The 17331-nt window shown below is 40.4% G+C and overlaps 3 protein-coding genes across 5 annotated transcripts; 1 reads left to right on the forward strand and 2 right to left on the reverse strand.

The window, feature by feature from the left end:
- Window positions 1–126: 126 nt before the first annotated feature.
- On the reverse strand, window positions 127–2851 carry npy4r (neuropeptide Y receptor Y4). Its single transcript, XM_061286135.1, has one exon. It carries the CDS (start codon window positions 2783–2785, stop codon window positions 1514–1516), a length of 1272 nt encoding a protein of 423 aa, XP_061142119.1. The 5' UTR covers window positions 2786–2851; the 3' UTR covers window positions 127–1513.
- Window positions 2852–8309: 5458 nt separating this feature from the next.
- Window positions 8310–15134, reverse strand: LOC133158233 (sphingomyelin synthase-related protein 1-like). 3 transcript variants are annotated; one of them, XM_061285270.1, is made up of 8 exons: window positions 15117–15134; window positions 14722–14835; window positions 14428–14626; window positions 12405–12998; window positions 12216–12311; window positions 10705–10822; window positions 10423–10573; window positions 8310–9320 (listed from the first exon to the last, which is right to left on the reverse strand). In XM_061285270.1, exons 4-8 carry the CDS (start codon window positions 12992–12994, stop codon window positions 9016–9018), a joined length of 1260 nt encoding a protein of 419 aa, XP_061141254.1. In that variant the 5' UTR covers window positions 12995–12998; window positions 14428–14626; window positions 14722–14835; window positions 15117–15134; the 3' UTR covers window positions 8310–9015. The 3 variants fall into 3 exon arrangements, with proteins under 3 accessions (XP_061141254.1, XP_061141255.1, XP_061141253.1); XM_061285271.1 differs by lacking the exon at window positions 15117–15134 and having other exon boundaries at window positions 12405–13019; window positions 14722–15058; XM_061285269.1 differs by lacking the exon at window positions 15117–15134 and having other exon boundaries at window positions 14722–15053.
- LOC133158234 (dual specificity protein phosphatase 13A-like) lies at window positions 15056–16500 on the forward strand. Its single transcript, XM_061285272.1, has 3 exons — window positions 15056–15273; window positions 15517–15734; window positions 15795–16500. The coding sequence occupies exons 1-3, from the start codon at window positions 15149–15151 to the stop codon at window positions 16004–16006; spliced, it is 555 nt and encodes a 184-aa protein (XP_061141256.1). The 5' UTR covers window positions 15056–15148; the 3' UTR covers window positions 16007–16500.
- Window positions 16501–17331: the final 831 nt, after the last annotated feature.

Raw genomic sequence — 17331 nt, forward strand, 5'->3', positions numbered from 1 at the left:
CGCGAGTGCGCATGTGTGATGCACATGAGCAACGAATGGTGAACAAGTCACTTCTAAATCCCACTGACATTTATTCATTAATTATGAAACCTTCGAATGCAAGCTTAGAACCCCACAAGGAATCACGATATCACACAAAAACATGCATCGTTTTTCCTTTTAACAAAGTTTCACGGCACAGATATGAGACTTATACAAAACTAATTAAACGTACAGGAAAATATTCACTACATATTAAAAATGTACTTCATATTTTCATAATAAAAAGACGCGTTAGCGCTAAATACCGAGATATTTCATTGTAGGCTACATGCCTTTGAAGGACCTCATGCAGTAATTTATGCACAAAGAAGCAGCGTTTAAAACAGGGTTGGGTATCCTTTTTTAGAGGCCATTTCAATTGTTACAAAGCCCTTAAAAGCCACATTTACTAGAACATTCAAACAAATCATATGAACAATTGTGAGTTTGTGTTAGGTTTGTTTGTGTCTTTTTTTTTTTTGATTAGTTTTTGAAATTGTGTGATGTACCAAATCAATTGCTCATATATAAGCTGCAGGCTCCCCATCCCTGCTTTTGTGAAAAGATTTAAGTAGTGACACGTATTCTAATACTAAATCTCAATTTCCTTTCATATTGATGTTATAAAGCAATGTCACGCTGTATATACATTTGGAATTATTCATTTTGACAACGACTGCTAAGCAAAAACCTATACACTTTTTTTTAAGGTGCACAGTGCAACTTGTGTTGGCTTAATGAAACCCTTTGGGACACTGCAATCTGTACTCTAATGTTTTTAGAAATGCAAGGCGTCCGGTTGGAATGCTCTTGCGCATAGAACATATTAATTATAAAGTTTAGATTTGACTTCACTTCCCCTCTAAGCAAGATAAACACATACTGCTTTTTAGTCTCTTTACCAATTTTTAAAGGGTGACAAGAAAAAACATTATTTGTGCGTTCTTCCAGCTGTTATACAATGTGATGAACTTAAGAAGACCAACATAGTACACCACATCCATAACCATAATACTACTGTCAATCAAAAGTTTCCTCCCCTAGATGTCAATTTAGTATCAAGACTCTCATATGTGACCTGTGTTTATGGGGCAACTTGCTCCCTATCACCCATATCCAATATATATGTAAACAAAAATCACTATTCGGCTGTTTTGTTTTCAATAAATCCATTGACATATTATTAAATGTAACAAAACAAATAAAAAAGAAATATTAAAGTCAGACCAATTGAGATTTTGCTTTTTAAATATAGAATTAATATAAATAAATTGTGGAGGGATTTATGGATACCACATTTACCAAGTAGCTCGACCTCTGGTTGGCGACGTCTGGTTTGCGACTTCTGGGCTAGATCAACGAAAGAAATATGTGACTCTCGATAATTAATGTCAATGCTTGTTGGGCTGTATGTTGTCCACAGACATAAAAGAGTACACTGTACTTCATGGGAAAAAAAATGAAAGTTGTAAAATTACAATCATCTCAACTCTCAAGCAGAGTTACTCCTGCAGGTGAGTGGAACCGAGGTGCGAGACACCTCCATGTGAACGGTGGACATGGGGAAGCGCTCACACTCCTCCTGTAGAGGGCGACAGCAGCAGTACTGGAGCACTTCCCTCACCTCCTGCCTGAAGTTGGAGTTAAGGAATCCGTAGATGATGGGGTTGATGCAGGTGGACGACATGGCTAGGAGGTGGCAGAGTGAGAAGAGCAAGTTGTGGTGGCACACGGGCAGCACATCCTGGTTCCAGTCGGACACGGCGTTGAAGATGGTGAGCGGAAGCCAGCATAGGGCGAAGGCCGTGATCAGGGCCACCAGCATGATGTTGATGCGACGGCTGTGAGTCATGCGCTGGTTCTCGGGCTTCCTGGCACGGTCCAGCATGTCTTTGCGGTGACGTAGGCGCACAATTACTCGGACGTAACACAACAGGACAAGAATGAGGGGGCCGCAGTACTGGAAAAGCAACAGCCACGTGGTGTAGGTCAGCCGGTGATGCTGGGAGGGCCAACGCTCCAGACAGGCCTCCATGTGCGAGGACGCGTAAAGGTTGTGAAAATTGAGAGAATTCGGAAGCACGGACGAGTTAGCAGGCGAGACGTAATGCGGGGGTGGCGTTTCGTGAAAGAGAGCAGACTGAGGCAAGATCACGTTAGCGTAGGGCTCGTTCGTGAGCAACTGAAAGGCCAGGAAAGGCGAGGAGGTGAAGCAGGCTAGAATCCAGATGATGACAACGGCTGTGTAGGCTTGGGGGATACTGGGTTTCCAGCCGGCCGGATTAATGATGAGCTGGTGTCTCTCCAGGGCAATAAAAACAAGGGAGAGGATGGAAACGGTCACCGACATGCATTGAATAAAAGGCACCAGCCGACATAGCAGTGACCCAAACACCCAGTGGTCCATGAGCGTGTAGATGAGTGTGAAAGGGAGGCAGAAGACACACACCAGAATGTCAGAGAATGACAGATTACAGATGAAAATGCTGGTGACGTTGGCTTTCTCCCGGCACCGAGTAATTATGCAGATAAGGCCGACGTTGCCCACCAGGCCCAGCACCATTGTGATGCTGTACCACACCACCAGAAACGCCGTGAGGATGGGAGGCGTGTGACATTGCTCGTCGTGGCCCAGACCAGACAGGTCTGGGAGCAAAGTCTCGTTCGAGCGAGCCTCCTCCCATGGCAGCGGCCGCGAAGAAGACGTGCGGTTGAGGGGAGGCGCAGAAGGAGGGGGCTGGCTCTCCTCACCACTGAAGGACATATCGCCAGCACTTAAGGGTCACCAAACCCCAGGTTGAAGACGTCCATCTCAACCCTTAGCAGGTTATCGGCATCTATGATGGAGGGGGAAGAAAACAACATCACTCAAAGGTCAAAAGATCTACATCAGATGCATGGAGAAACAACTAAATGCAATTTCTAGAACCTTTTTCTGGCTCCATAGCCAAAGCTTTATCACAGTCCATTGCATTTAGTGTTGAAAGTACCATAAAGTAGATTCATGTAATCTGACCTTTAAACAGCAGCTACATAATCATTTGAACAGTCTACTAGCTCATTATAAGAAAAAGAGTGTCTCTTTGATTGCAGTGACGACCCAAGAGTGCCGTGTTTTGTGGTCCATAAAAAAAGAGTGGACCAGCCAAGACGGTATTTATAGTACAGGTTCCATTACTTTTTATTCTTAAATTCAATAATACAGCAAAACAGTGGTTGTCATTTTTTTTTCTTAACCCACTTGGTTCTCCGTGTACCACCATCATCACCAACATTCCAATTCTGTAACGTATCTAAATTGAACTAACTTCATTTGAAAAATAAAAGTCAAAACAAAATAAAAACCAACTATTACAATCTTGGTGCAATTGTTTGTTAAATACAACTGAACTGCATTTTGGCAATCAATCTTCTCACGTGCTGCTTGAGCCCACATGTTGCACCTCAAGTCTCGATGCAGTGGCAAAACAAAATACAACAATAACATATTTCCAAAAGAAGGCTTGATGGCTTACGATGCAAGGTTCCGCACCCCTGCACTAAAGGAAGATTTCACACAACTATACGTATGCCATCTCGCACAGTACACTTGCTAATCCATCTGGATAGTATGTGACATATTTAATCCCTCAGTCAGGCTGAATGTGAAAAGCATGATGACAGTCAACGGACCGTGCTCACAGCGCCGGCGGAGACTTCTGCTTTCCAAGTAGCACAATGTAGCGTGTGTCAAAACAAAAGGGCATGACATTGTCAGAATCCTAAAAATGGATTGTCGATGTCTCCCCCAAAACATTTGCCGTGTAAATCCTCCATGGCACATACAATGAGCTTGTCATTTTGCATTAAAGGCCCGTACGAGCCGCTATCAGTCACTTCACAGTGCATCATTACTAACGCACAGTGTCAGCGTGTTGAGTGAGCTGCAGGCGAGGTGGCAGAACATTGATGTGGCTACACCACAAAAAAAAAAAAAAACAACAACCAAAAAACGTCATTACAGAGCAGATGGAGTAAGTAAGTCCTCAAAAAAAAAAAAAAACTCACTGCGCTAACAATGTAACACTCTTGGAAGCACAGATAAGTCTGTCGTTTAGTATTTAAGAGCAATGTGACCTGGCACCAACCACCGTATCCACTGTATTCTTCCTCTCATTTAAAGCATCGTTAATCACCAATCAGCCCACAATGACAGAAAGTTAAATAAAGATAAATGATGATGAATTTCTGATGAGGATAAATGACCCCCCACACCCATCCGCACACCCACTTTGTTGCATCGCTTGTGGAACCCATGAGTTAGTGCGGCATGCATTTTTAATCTATTTTCATTTTAATTGGCACTGGCACCAGTGTGGGTCCCTTGATGGCTCTGATTACTTTACACCAACGGCTGTAATATCAAACACTATCATGATAGGTCAGTTTTGTAGGACTACAATTATGTATTGGTGAGAGGAATCAAGAATAAAAAAGTTGATCTGCTTAGCTCATAAAAGAGAATATTGCTACAATTAAAAAATAGATCAGAATAAGACTCAATTCAGGGATAAAAATGAATCAAATACTATAAATGATCAAAATTACAAAAAAGAAATCCATATTATTTGTCAGCTCACATAACACATCCATCACAATGCAGCAAATGAATACGACAATAAAATAAAATGAACTATCGACCTAAAGTTAGAGATTAATTGAAGAGAATGGATTTTTTTTATTGACTGCATCTTTCCAATTATAATTTATTTTTGTGATTACAGTCATGCAAAAGACCAAGGACCACAAGTAGCCTGCAGGCCTATTCTAACAATTGGGAGATGGTGCGATTTTTCACGTTTTTACACTAAAATAAAATAATAAAACAACACGTTACAAGTTATTCTCTCTTTTATCAAACTTTCCTCAATTCAAAAATGACAATTTAAAAAAGTCGTATATTTAAAAGGTCAACAGTGTATGACTAAAGCCCAGCATTCATGAAAACAAACGGCTGAAGTGACAATAAGATGATTTTAGATAAATAATGTCAACAAATTTGTTCTTCAAGAAGTATGTATGCAGCTGGTAGCCCTTCGGCTTAATCAGTACCCAAGAAGTAGCTGTGGGTTCCAAAAAGATCGGCGACCCCAGCGACAAGATATCAAATAAAGTGCTAAGGTAGATTATTTTTAGATATGTAGCGGCTGTTACATAAATCTTTCAGTTATTGGTATTTTGTCATAAACTGTGAATTGTGCTCACAATCAGAACACCCCGCACCCTTATATCTGTGAATTCATGTGCACACACGTGTCTAACTTTTCCTCTCAGCATTTCCACATGCGTGCTCACCCAGTGATGCTATTCACATGCTGGATGTCCCTGCTCCCCTCCTGCATGAAGATGTGGGATAACAGCAGTCGACCATGTGCTTGACCCAAGATAATGATCCCGGCCTCATTATTCACTGCTGGGGTTTATTATGTGTGTGCTGCAATCCTTGCAATTAGCCCACCACACTATAAAATTGTATCTTTTCATGAGAGTATGTGTAACTTGTTGGAAATCTAAGCAGCAAGTGTGTGCATATTCTTGGAAAGCATTCCTTCAAATGCTGCTGCCTTACTGTTGGAGAGAAACAGCCAACATGTGCGCATGCATCTACTTATTTTCTTAGACTCTCTAACTGCTTCAAAAAAAAAAAGAAAAGATGAAGAATAAAGATTCTGATAATCTACCAGACAGATAAGCACGATCATATTTTGTTTAGAAAAAAAACAAAACAAGGACTCACATTTTGGATTTGATGCTCCAAGCAGGTTTGAATCCAAAGACGGGAGTTGGAAGGAGGCGAGCATCCTGAAGAGTGTGAGGCAGAGCTGAGAGGACTTTGGCTATTATTGGGCTGAAGGAGCCCTCTGGGTTGCTGAGACCCTCGGTGCGCCGAGCTCTGCTGGCACACTGTGGTGACTATATTCAATTGCATGCTTGAAACGACACGTGCTGCAAAATTGGAAAGCATTGGATGTTACAAGAAAGAAGCAGGTAAAATGTATGTGCACGGAGGGCACCCACAAAACTTTCCGTTTTTGAAATTACCCAGCACTCTTTACCTCTGCCAACTGAGGACTTTATTTACTGGTGCAAGTAAAGAATATTATGGTGTGATGTAATCAAAACAGTGGTGCCTTGAGATACGAGTGACTCAACCTTTTTTCAATACAAACCTATGTTCAATCAATTTTCTCTTTGCTTTGACTCGCAATCTCAAACTACTTCACATTACCCACGAGTTTTGCAGATTTAATGAGGGAACAATTCTTCAAAAAAAAGAATCTTCAAGCTTATGCAAGCATACTTACGCTACCACAAAATGGAAAACCCCATAAATAGATGTCTAACGAATAGCATGAAGTCGGTTTTCCGAACCCTTTGAGCAGCCGGTATTTGTACACAAATGATGGCGCAACATATGTAGACAGGCAATAGAACATTTCTTACATGCATATACGTACATATAACGTATCTTAGATACAGCACTATATTTCCTCATTAAAATGAAAAAAATTAATGTTTTGAGATAGCCACTAAAGTAGTATATACATTTAGTACAGTATGTTATAGTAGAAGTGCAGGTATCTTAAGTATATCATAAAAAGTATATGTTGGCAGTACTATGAAACTTCATTTGGCAGTTACATAAACATTCAACCATCTTAAAGACCATAGTTTGCTTTTATAGTTGACATGTGCGAATAAGTAGCCTAGCACATCTATCTTTGAATTCGAGTGACGCACTTGCAGTTCGGACTAATTATGCAGGAAAAATGTGAGTGAGTGCGTGTGTTTTTAAAACACAGTGCATGTAAAGGGATAAACACAAATTGAAAGCTAATTGATGCACTGTGGGGCACATGAGGGACGAATCGAGCTTTCAATTACAGGACACAAATAGCTACTCTCCTGCTGTAACACATGACTTATGCTGGTTGTCATGGCAACCCACCTTTTGGAGGGGTTTTCAACAAAAAAAACTTTGCAGGGGAGAATAGACTAGGGACGGATAACTTGAACGCTCTATTTGCAAAACATGTTCTATATTTTATTCTAAATAAAATAGATAAGCATAGTCTAGATAGCCATTTGAGTTGCATTATAAAAGATCCACTATCCTAACACAAGAGTAGTGATTGAACCAAACAACAAAATAACCACACATTGTGCAAAAGGCACATATCCAAAATTGCTGAACAAGAAAACATCATTTAGTGGATTTTCACAAAAATCAACTCACTCAAATATTATTAAGGTACTATATTTGCCCTGCAATCTGTTCCAAATCTGAAAAAAAAGGCCATTCCGAATAGAATGTTTATCAATGCTTTTTTAAATAATTGTGGGGCTTTGTAAAAAAACAAAACAAAAAAAACATCTTTATACTTTAGATTATTTTAATCGAATGTGAATCAAGAGGATAATCAGTGTGGTTGAAACCTGCATGTTGCTTATCCCTGGAACAGATGTTGGAATCTGTAGGCACACTTCCACATGTTTGTTGTCACTCTGCATTTGCGCACCTGTCACAACAGCCTTTTTAGAGCTGCCGTTCTCGGCAGGAATTGTATGTTTTATTCATCGGCTGGTGACATGCAGAAAAATATCAATAAAATTCAACCAAGCATGCAACGCTCCTCTGTTTCTTTGCCACCCTCGCTTGGTTTCATGTGACCTCTTTCTCCAGACTCTACAATTCTACCGCTACGCCTGACTACACTGTAAGAGACAAATTAAAGAAACCGAAACCAGCTAAGTAGTCCGTGCAAGGTGCAGACAGAAATATCTAACTGTACTGTAAAACATTGATGTCCATTGATATATGCTGTCCTATAAAAGAGAATTGAATGTTATTGCCATGGCAACAAGACATCACTTAAATTTCAGCAGTCCAGCAAGAGCACCTATAAGGGGGTTTTAACACTATAGCAGTGCTGACATTTATATTAGATGTCCATCATTCGCACTAAGTTTGTTGCACATTTAATTTATCTGTGAAAATACACAGGCATAATGAAAGAAGAAACTTAGCAACCACATGGTGAGTTTTGAAAGCTTTGCAAGCATTAAACGTGGCAGAGACTAGAAGTTCCAAATCCACACACTGTTTGGATCAATACCCCTAAAACGCTTTTTTTGTCTCTCTGTAATTGGACTTTTGAAAGCAATATTTTCTATTTGCTTGCTTTCTCCTCTAGAGAGAAAAGCTATACCTTGACGCTAATTGCTCAAGAATAAAGAGAAAGCTCAACAAACTTTCATCAGCAGATGCTTTTTAGAAATCTTTCACACATAAAATTATTTGTATACATTTTTAATTAATCCAAAAACTATTTAAAATCAACTTTATATAACAAAGCAAAAACGGCAATTACTAAAAAAGCAGTCAGTATAAAATATAAAAATTCGCTGCTGTTGTAAACATTGGATAGCTCAGCCAAAAGGCCTTCAGATGATCACTTGCATTGCAAATAAAAACTAATTTCAAACAATCACATTAAATGCATATTTACAATTGCATAAGTTGTTTTTCTTAATCCTGACAAAGTAAACATTTATTTCCTCCCGAGTTGCTGACGTGAGTAGGTAGGGTACAGCTTTCGCTCTCAAAATCCATCGCAATACATTACAAAAATAAATTAGTGCGTCAATGAAGAAAACAAAGCTCTGACTGAAGAAGCTTCTTTGGTTGCATAAACTGCATTTTTAAAAAGCGTGACTTAAGTGTGTGAAACCCCATACAACGTTTCCCACATGAATGGATAAATGGGATAAAGCGGAATACCACAGTGGTAAAGTGTTCAGTACATGCAAACCCTAAGGCACCATTACATCATGTGCAAAAAAAAACCCCATCTTATTTGCAGTCTATACGCGTACGACAACATCCGTCTCCTTCTAAACAAACATTAGAGCTGGAACACAAGGGGGGGGGGAGTCAAAGACGAGCATTAACGTCTACCCAATTTGCGTCTTCATAAAAGCAGGTTTGCTGAAGGGCCAGTCGTACTGGTTGGGGACGGGTCCGTTCACATTGCACTCAAAGAAAGAGAACATGGGGAACCAAATCCGAGCCCTCCGGCTCTGCTGATAGGCGCGAGTGTTGGCCAACGTGTGGTAATAAAGGAAAAGACGCGTGGTGATGTAGAAGGCGATGAAGACGTCGATGGAGTAGTGTTCGTGCGCTGCCAGGATGAAGAAGATCCCAAAGAGGTTCAACACCCAGGAGATGGTGTGAATTAAATTCCATGTTCTTGGAGTGTCTACCAAAAATAAAAGTCGGACATTATTGCAAGGATTTTAAAATTGTAACTTAATCAAAATAGCAAACAACTTAGTACTTTCATTTGCCTATTCAAAGCCTAACTTAGTGTAAGTCAACACCGCATGCAAAATAAATTAATTTAATTAATAACACATCCATGAGTCAAACTTTTAGCGCTGTGCTTTGAGTCAGTCTCACATACACCATCTGGCTGAATGTAAACAGTCAGTATCACACCAAATATGTGTGATTCAATCACTAAAAACAGCTCCCCCTCAATACTGACTATTGATTCAACATTTCAATTGAGTTCATATGGTGTTTTTTCTGTCTTGAATTTCCAATTAGATGTTAGTTTACATCAAAATTGTCAATTTGTGTGGTTCAATCCTACCTTAACTCTTAAATAAATGTCTAGACAGAAATGTAAATACAGAGGCTAAAAATAACAAGCTGAGCGAGAGTAAGTGATTTTGACATCCATTAAGGGAGTTCAAATATGTTTTCACTGGATTTTAATTGCTAATTATCAAGCTTTTATTAAAAATTCAAGTAGTTCGTTATTAAAGATTTGCATCTTCAGAACAAATGGTTTCCAGATGGATCGGCACAAGGAAGACATAATTACGTGCATGTTTGTTTTCATTGATTAACCAAAAAAAAGGCCATGTTTCCTATAGGAAATAATGAAATCTGATTAATCTGTTATGGTCTGGAATCTCGGCAATGACGTATATTGAGAAAAAATACATTTTCTGTAGAATAACTATAGTTTTATGTATGGAAAACAGTTTTAAAATATTTAACAACATTTTATCTTTATTAAAGATTCGTATGGAGGATAGAAATGAGGGGAGAGAAAGGAGCCATTGTTGTACTTTTTTTTACCATTATGAAAAAGCCTGGCACATAGCACTAAAATAGAGTTTCTTTGCCTCTGTTCTGTTCATTAATTGGAATGTATAGTTTGCATTGTTTTATTTGTTTATAAAAATGTACCCCCCCACCACCACAAGCCTCTCTATCTGCAGCTGAGTAAATAAAAACCCACAGTACTCTTTGCATAAACAAGGCAAATACTCTCAAATTATTCCACTCACATTCTGTCACAAAAAAGTTGAGCAAGGTAATGACGACCGTGTGTCCGCTGAACATGTAGTCTCCACACGTTTGGACGCCGGTGAGAGTCATACCGAATCCGACCCAGATTGTCAGCGCCCTCTTTATCTTTTCCATCGAATCATCGTACGTCTGAGAGAACAGAAGAACCTACTAGTTAGCAGCAGTCATGCGGCGACTCACAGCCGGAGTGGCAGATCCTCAGGCGACAATTCACAAAAGCTCTAATCCGAGTCGACAGAACGCGCATGGAAACTTCTCACCTTGCTGGCACACTTGAGGTGATGGCCAGGCACGGAGAGCGAGGTGACGAACATGGTGCAGCAGCGAAGTAAAAACACAGTACCCATGAGAGAACACAGCCGCCTAATGAGAACCGACCTAAATGCAACACAAAGTAAGGTTGGCAGGAGACAGACAAAACTGCATTTGCTTATCACCTCGACCAAGTACGAAGGCGTGATAACCGAAAGATTGTTAACCGTATGATGAGTGTGTGTTGGAGTCAAAATGGAATGAACTTCTCAGATGACACCAACTGCTTATTGTATCGTATTTAGTTGATGATAGTATCTGTGACTTTGAGTGTGTATGGCTTTAAAGAGCATTGTCTGGCTGTTCTGTGATTTGAAAGTTTTATGGCTTTGGCAGCTCAAGTAAATGTGCTTATTTTGTGTTTATTGTATTTATTTTATTATGTGTTTATTTGTATTGTTTTTTATTCTTTAAATCATGTTCGAAATAAAGATTCATTCATCATCTTCTTATCGTTAGTTCAATAAAGAAATTGAATGTGCTATTTTTGGCAATAGGGGTGAACAAATAATCAAATTAACATTGAATTTTTTTTTAATTACAAGGGTTACAATGGGGGGGGCAGCTTCATTTTGGTTGACAGGTGTAAAATAGAACCCTCAATTTCTCCACCCTGTTAGGTTTAAAGCAATCGTCACCATCCCAAAATTTAAGATATGAGGCTGGCATCGTCTAATTATCCAAACGTAGGACGCCAGTTGAGGCAATATCCCGCTTGGATAGGTTCTGTGTAAATGGCACAGGCGGAGAATTGCTTCTTTATGGCTCCGATGTGCCAACTTTACTTTGTGGATTCCTAAATTCCGTAAAGAAGATTTTGTGGAGAGAGAAGGCATTCAATTTTCAAAACCATATAGAGGAGACTTGATCCTTTCTTTTCCCCACAAAGTCTCAATGGAAGTGTTACCCCTATATTTTGGGAGTCCTATCAGTCGAATCCTAACGTGTTTTGCCATTCCCTATACGACAGAAAGTAGTAACAAACAGACATGCCAACCACTCCCCCCCCCCCATTCGAGTTAGAAAAATACATTCCAATCAGTATTTTTGAGTCAAGATAAGACTCCATAATGATACCATACACATAATCACATTTTATAACATGTTGTAAAATTGTTTGTGTTGATTTATGACGTTTTCTTGTTCTTGCAATAGAACGCAAGCTCCAAGTGCAATCTGCAAAAATCCGGCAACACATCTGTTCGTGGAATCGATTTGATTTTGAAATTGGTCCAGTTGCACAGAAGTTTGTTGATGTTAAAGGCCTGATTGTGCATGCTGTTGAGTAGAGAAATTGCCACTCGCCACACAAAACACAAAGAGAGTGCTGTGATTTCTGGTGCCTGACTGTGCTTCCCTGTGTGCTGTTTTGCAGTATTTGCTGTGTTAGCTTGGGTAACATTAATTGTACTGCGTCATACTTTGGTGAAACATTATGATGGGTGGAGCTGAGTGTTACCTGTGTTTATGAAGCAACAGGATAAACATTAGCATGGAGCACAAGATGAGGCCACAGGTTTCAGCCATTGCAAAAGCCCAAGGGATTCTTGGAACACTGTCAGGGGTTAAAATACATTTGTGTCAGCATGCAGATTAGATATGGGGCCAAGGTGCAGATGAACTATCAGGGTGCATGGAGAACTGGTACCTGTCCAAGAAAATGTCAGGAAGCGGGGGATACGTCCTCATGTCTGGTACACGCTCGTGTACGATGACCATAACAAAGGAAGTAAAGCCAAACACTAAAACGACATAAATGACACTCAAGATGGTCTTCCACACTTCCGGGTCAAGCCTTCCGGCTTGGTGCTGCCGACATCTTCCGTTGGAGTGTGTGTGACACAGCGTCGCTCCGGAGCCGTATTCGGCTCGGGCGCCATTCCTCTGTCGGAGCGCAACGCCATTCCCAGAGAAGTCGCCTCTGTCGCATCGCCACTCGGCAGCCGCGGTAGGCCGCAGTGGGAGACTGTCACTCTGCTGGAGACCCAGCTCTTCAAGCTGGGCTTGGTTATGTTTTTGGAGCTGGCGGAGTGATATGGCCAGCCTCTTGATGTCCCCCAGCACAGTGAGGCTCAGAGGAGGCCCGCGTAGGTCGGCCTCAGTCAGAGCCAGAAGACTGGGCCCGTCCAGGCGGTGGTGATTGCAGAGCAGATCCACATAGTCGGCGAATCCTTCCTCCTGCAGCCAGTGGGCTACCTGCTTGTAGCTCCAAGAACTCACACAACTCTCTGGTGCCATGCCACTGCAGAGAGACGCACAAAGACTGACTCCATGATATGATAGAGGCTTTGAAAGCTCAAACCTTCACACAATTGAAAATGCCATAGAGGGGCTAACAAATAGCTTCAATGTCTGACTAGCTACTTGTGCACTACTGCAGGCTTGCATTCTGATGACGGCATACTTTGTGGAATAAGGGGGGGGGGGGGGACACTTTTTGTATCACCCTACTCCGGTCATATGTTCCCTTCCTGCTACTGATATGCATTCAGATTAAGTAAACTGTCCTTGTCCTTTAACCTGCAGATCAGACAAACAGAGCGTAGTCCGTTGAGCTCCTCCTTCCTTCCGGCTCGAAGGTCAACCAGACCTGCCAAACCTGAACAGATCAATTACAAATGGAGGGTTCCACATGCTGACAGGCAGCACTGTACACAAAGTCAACACGTGGCAGTACACCTTGTCATTCTTCATTATGTGTTTACTTGTTGACATACATTTTACTGTGACAGCTGGTTTGTCAAGGCAGGAATCATATTAATATAATCTCAGTGTTAATTTTGGCTACAAAGAAATGGACTATAAGGTCATTTTGACATGTTTTTGATTTTGACAGACAAAACCGCAGACTGGGCTTTCCAACATTTCTCTGTATTAAGTTCATTGGGAAATTCCATGTTAACAGTCACACTCCAAATGATGTCACATGAAGCAACCATCTGAAAAACAACAACAACCCTAACCCAAAAGACTGAACAGTTGATAAGACAAAGTAACTTCAAGAATGGCCTGTTTTAAATTCCTTGCAATTTATCACCAAGCATTTCTAATCAATTAAACACATCTCATCTCTTATTTTATCATTGGTTGACCTGATGTAACCACTCATTTTCCCTTGGGTGGCTTGATGGATAAATGAAATGCCAGCTATCTAGAGACAACATTCCAGATTCATTGAATTAGAAATAGAAAAAAAAAGGTTTGCCTGGGCAAATATTATTTCAAGCAATTCAGTTGAACTCCTACAAATGTTCCCATGTTAATTTAACCATTCCATTTAGAGTACCAGATAAAAAGCAAACCCTCAAAAACCTCTGGTGTAACAAGCCTAAAGTGTCAAGTCAGCTTCTTTTGCTTGTTTTAGTCACACACTGATGCACATGACGTGCTGAGACTCACTTGCACAATATGGGCCTTTCAGCCACTACAGCAAATTATAAGATAAATTCTGACACTATAAATTACAAGAACTGCAACAACACCCCGAGGGCAAAACAAATTAAACAGGGCAAAGTCATTACGAATACAGTAATGTGCAGTACATCGCAGCAATACACAAACATTGTGAAGCTAAACAAAATGAAACCAAACAATAATGTGAGATCAATAGTTTGCAGGTGCAAATAAAAAAAAAAATCTTTGGTAGGAAGTTTGGTAGTAATTTTTCTTACCATAGAACCACAGTTTGTGCTTGTGTCAGAGAAGGGAGAAGGAGGAGGTGAGCTGCCTTCCTTTCGCATTGCAGGAGTGATTCCTGTTTTCGTTTTTCACAACTGAGCAACGTCAAACAGGAAGTTGCAATAACCAACAACAGCAGACAAGAGGAGCGCTAAGCGGGTCTTGAAGGCTGTGTCTCAGGAGCACTGCAACCTGTTGGCCAAAGAGGATGTGTGCAGAAACAGAGCCTCTCTCTGGTGCACTGTGCTGTAGGTGTGAGTCGCTCAGCCACTTTGGTTCTTGCCTACCTGATGATTCACCATCATCTCGATCTCCTGTCCGCCATAAAGTGCGTGCAGCAGAAGCGCTGGATCTTTCCAAACAGAGGTTTCCTGCAGCATCTTAGGCACCTCCAGCAAACCCTGCAGAGAAAAGCAAAGACAGTGTCGCAAATAAAAATATATCTAATAGCCTACTGGTTCACTGCTTTGCACTGCTGCTGTGACCCCAGCGTCACTTGGCCATCATAAAACGTCAAATAGCTACACAGTGCCAAATAAAGAGCAAGTGAGTTAATTTTGGAGGCCGGCAACGTCCATAGAAGCAGCTGCTGGTGTCCTTCAGTGAGCAGCGAACAGCCTTTGGCACTGAACGCTCTCTTTCTCTCTCACACACACACATGGACACACAGACACACACTCACACTGTTGTGGTCCTTGTGCCTGCGAGGAGATAATGTCAGGGCGCAAGGAGCAACCGGACTTGGCGCTCATTAAACAACTTGAACTCGTTCTGGATTCCTGCACACTGGAGCTCACTGCTGTGGATGAAGTGTGGCCAAACCTCTACATAGGAAACATGTGAGTCACGCCTCAGTCCAAGTGCAAGAAGGGCACTTTGGAGTCAACCTAGATATTAAATTAATAATAGCGAGAGAGAGAGAGAGAGAGAGACATTTAAAAAAAAAAAAAAAAAAAGCATTGCAAATGGCTCAGTGTAAACATAATATAAATAGATTCTCTACAACTCTTATCATAATGATAAATAAATAATAAATAAACAAACAAACAAACAAACAGTACTTGTGTTCTCTATTTTTTTAGAGCTGTTGCACAAAATAAAAAGACCTTATCCAAGCTGGGCATCACTCACGTTCTGAACGCAGCTCACTCCAAGCAGGGAAGCATCGGGGACCAAGGTTTCTATGGCGACGCTTGCATTTACTTTGGCATACCAGCAGAAGACTCAGACCACTTTGATGTTAGCCAGTACTTCAAACCTGCAGCCGACTTCATCCACAAAGTCCTAAAGAACAACCAAGGTGAGCATGTGTCACTCACTCTCTCCATTTGTAATCTCGCATTTGGCTTTCTCCCTGCAGGGAAGGTTCTGGTACATTGCATTATGGGTGTAAGCCGCTCAGCAACCCTGGCGCTGGGCTACCTAATGCTGTGTCAGCGTCTCTCCCTCCACGATGCTCTGAGGCACGTCGTGCAAAAACGAGCCATTTATCCTAACCGGAACTTCTTGATGCTCCTCCACAAACTGGATGAACAGTTGGCATTCAAAAGGAGGTTGTGTCCCCTCCTTTGAATGAACACCTTGATTGTTTTCACATCCTTTCTGCTGACTCCTCAACAGACATCACGAAAGGACAACATTTCAGGGGATGTTTTGAATTTCTATATTTCTCCATCCTTCATATAACCCATGAAAATATCAGCAACTTTCTCTTTCTCAATTATGAATGTATATATTAATACGGCACACTGTTTGTTTTTAACTGCACATACTAACTTTAACTATAGTTTGTCGTTGATGATCATATCTATTGTAATAAACATCCTGTAAAAAAAAATCATCAAAAAACTACAAATTAAATTGTATCACTCATTTAGAAATCATCTCTATTCAATCAAAACCATTCAACTGTTTTTCGATTAGTTCATATTCATAGTTCATATTTTGATTAGCCATATTCCCAGAATAAAACATTATCATAAATATAAGATCAACAACACAATTCTAATTTAAAGAAATAATATATTTTATGATCATGAATGTTCAATTTGCATACTGTATGACTATTAAATATCACATCACATTACAATAGCATTTAAAGTGATTAATAATGATTGTTTAATAAACAAAATATTTGATATCATGAAATTATTTTGTTTACTGTGTATAAAGATTGCCACATACAATGGTGTTCAATCTCCGTTATCATTCAAAAAAATTAAAATGATAAAATTCTTGGTTGTTATTAAAATGAATTATTAGTTAAAATGGCATTAATACATTTGATTAACTATATAGTGTTTTCAATAGTGCCTAAGGCTAAATGTAGGTCATAGGGAAGGAAAGAGGAAAATGCAGTGGATAAGATAAAATAATGAATAAAATTATTTAAAATGCCACCAATTAATTAAAAAAGTTATCAAAATGTGCTATCTGATGCTAAAAATAGAGCATACAGTACTGGTAAATGTCAGTTCTTCTCCAAAGAGAACAGCAGTGTTCCCCATAGAGCAATGATTCTTAACCTGGTTTCGATCGAACCCTAGTGGTTCGGTGAGTGGGTCTCGGGGGTTTGACAGACCCTCCACTGCGAAGTTAAATCAGTGTCCACGTCTACAAATGTTGCGCCAGCCTTCACGGCATCCTCCTTATTTTTGTCAACTGAAAAAAATGATGTGAATTCATGAGCAAATTAGAAAGCGCATGTCTGTGTGCTAGACTTGAATGTCTCAAAGGGATCCACCACATCAACGCCCCTCTGCAACAGAGCTCCAGGAGCTGCTGCTAAAAGACAGACCACCCACAGCACATGTCAATCAAGTGTGGGCCAACCTTTAAATTTGCAATTATCATGTGTGCTCATGCATACACACGCATGAGCATTGGCTTAGTGATGA

This window comes from Syngnathus typhle, linkage group LG8, assembly GCF_033458585.1.
Source record: "Syngnathus typhle isolate RoL2023-S1 ecotype Sweden linkage group LG8, RoL_Styp_1.0, whole genome shotgun sequence".
NCBI lineage: Eukaryota > Metazoa > Chordata > Actinopteri > Syngnathiformes > Syngnathidae > Syngnathus > Syngnathus typhle.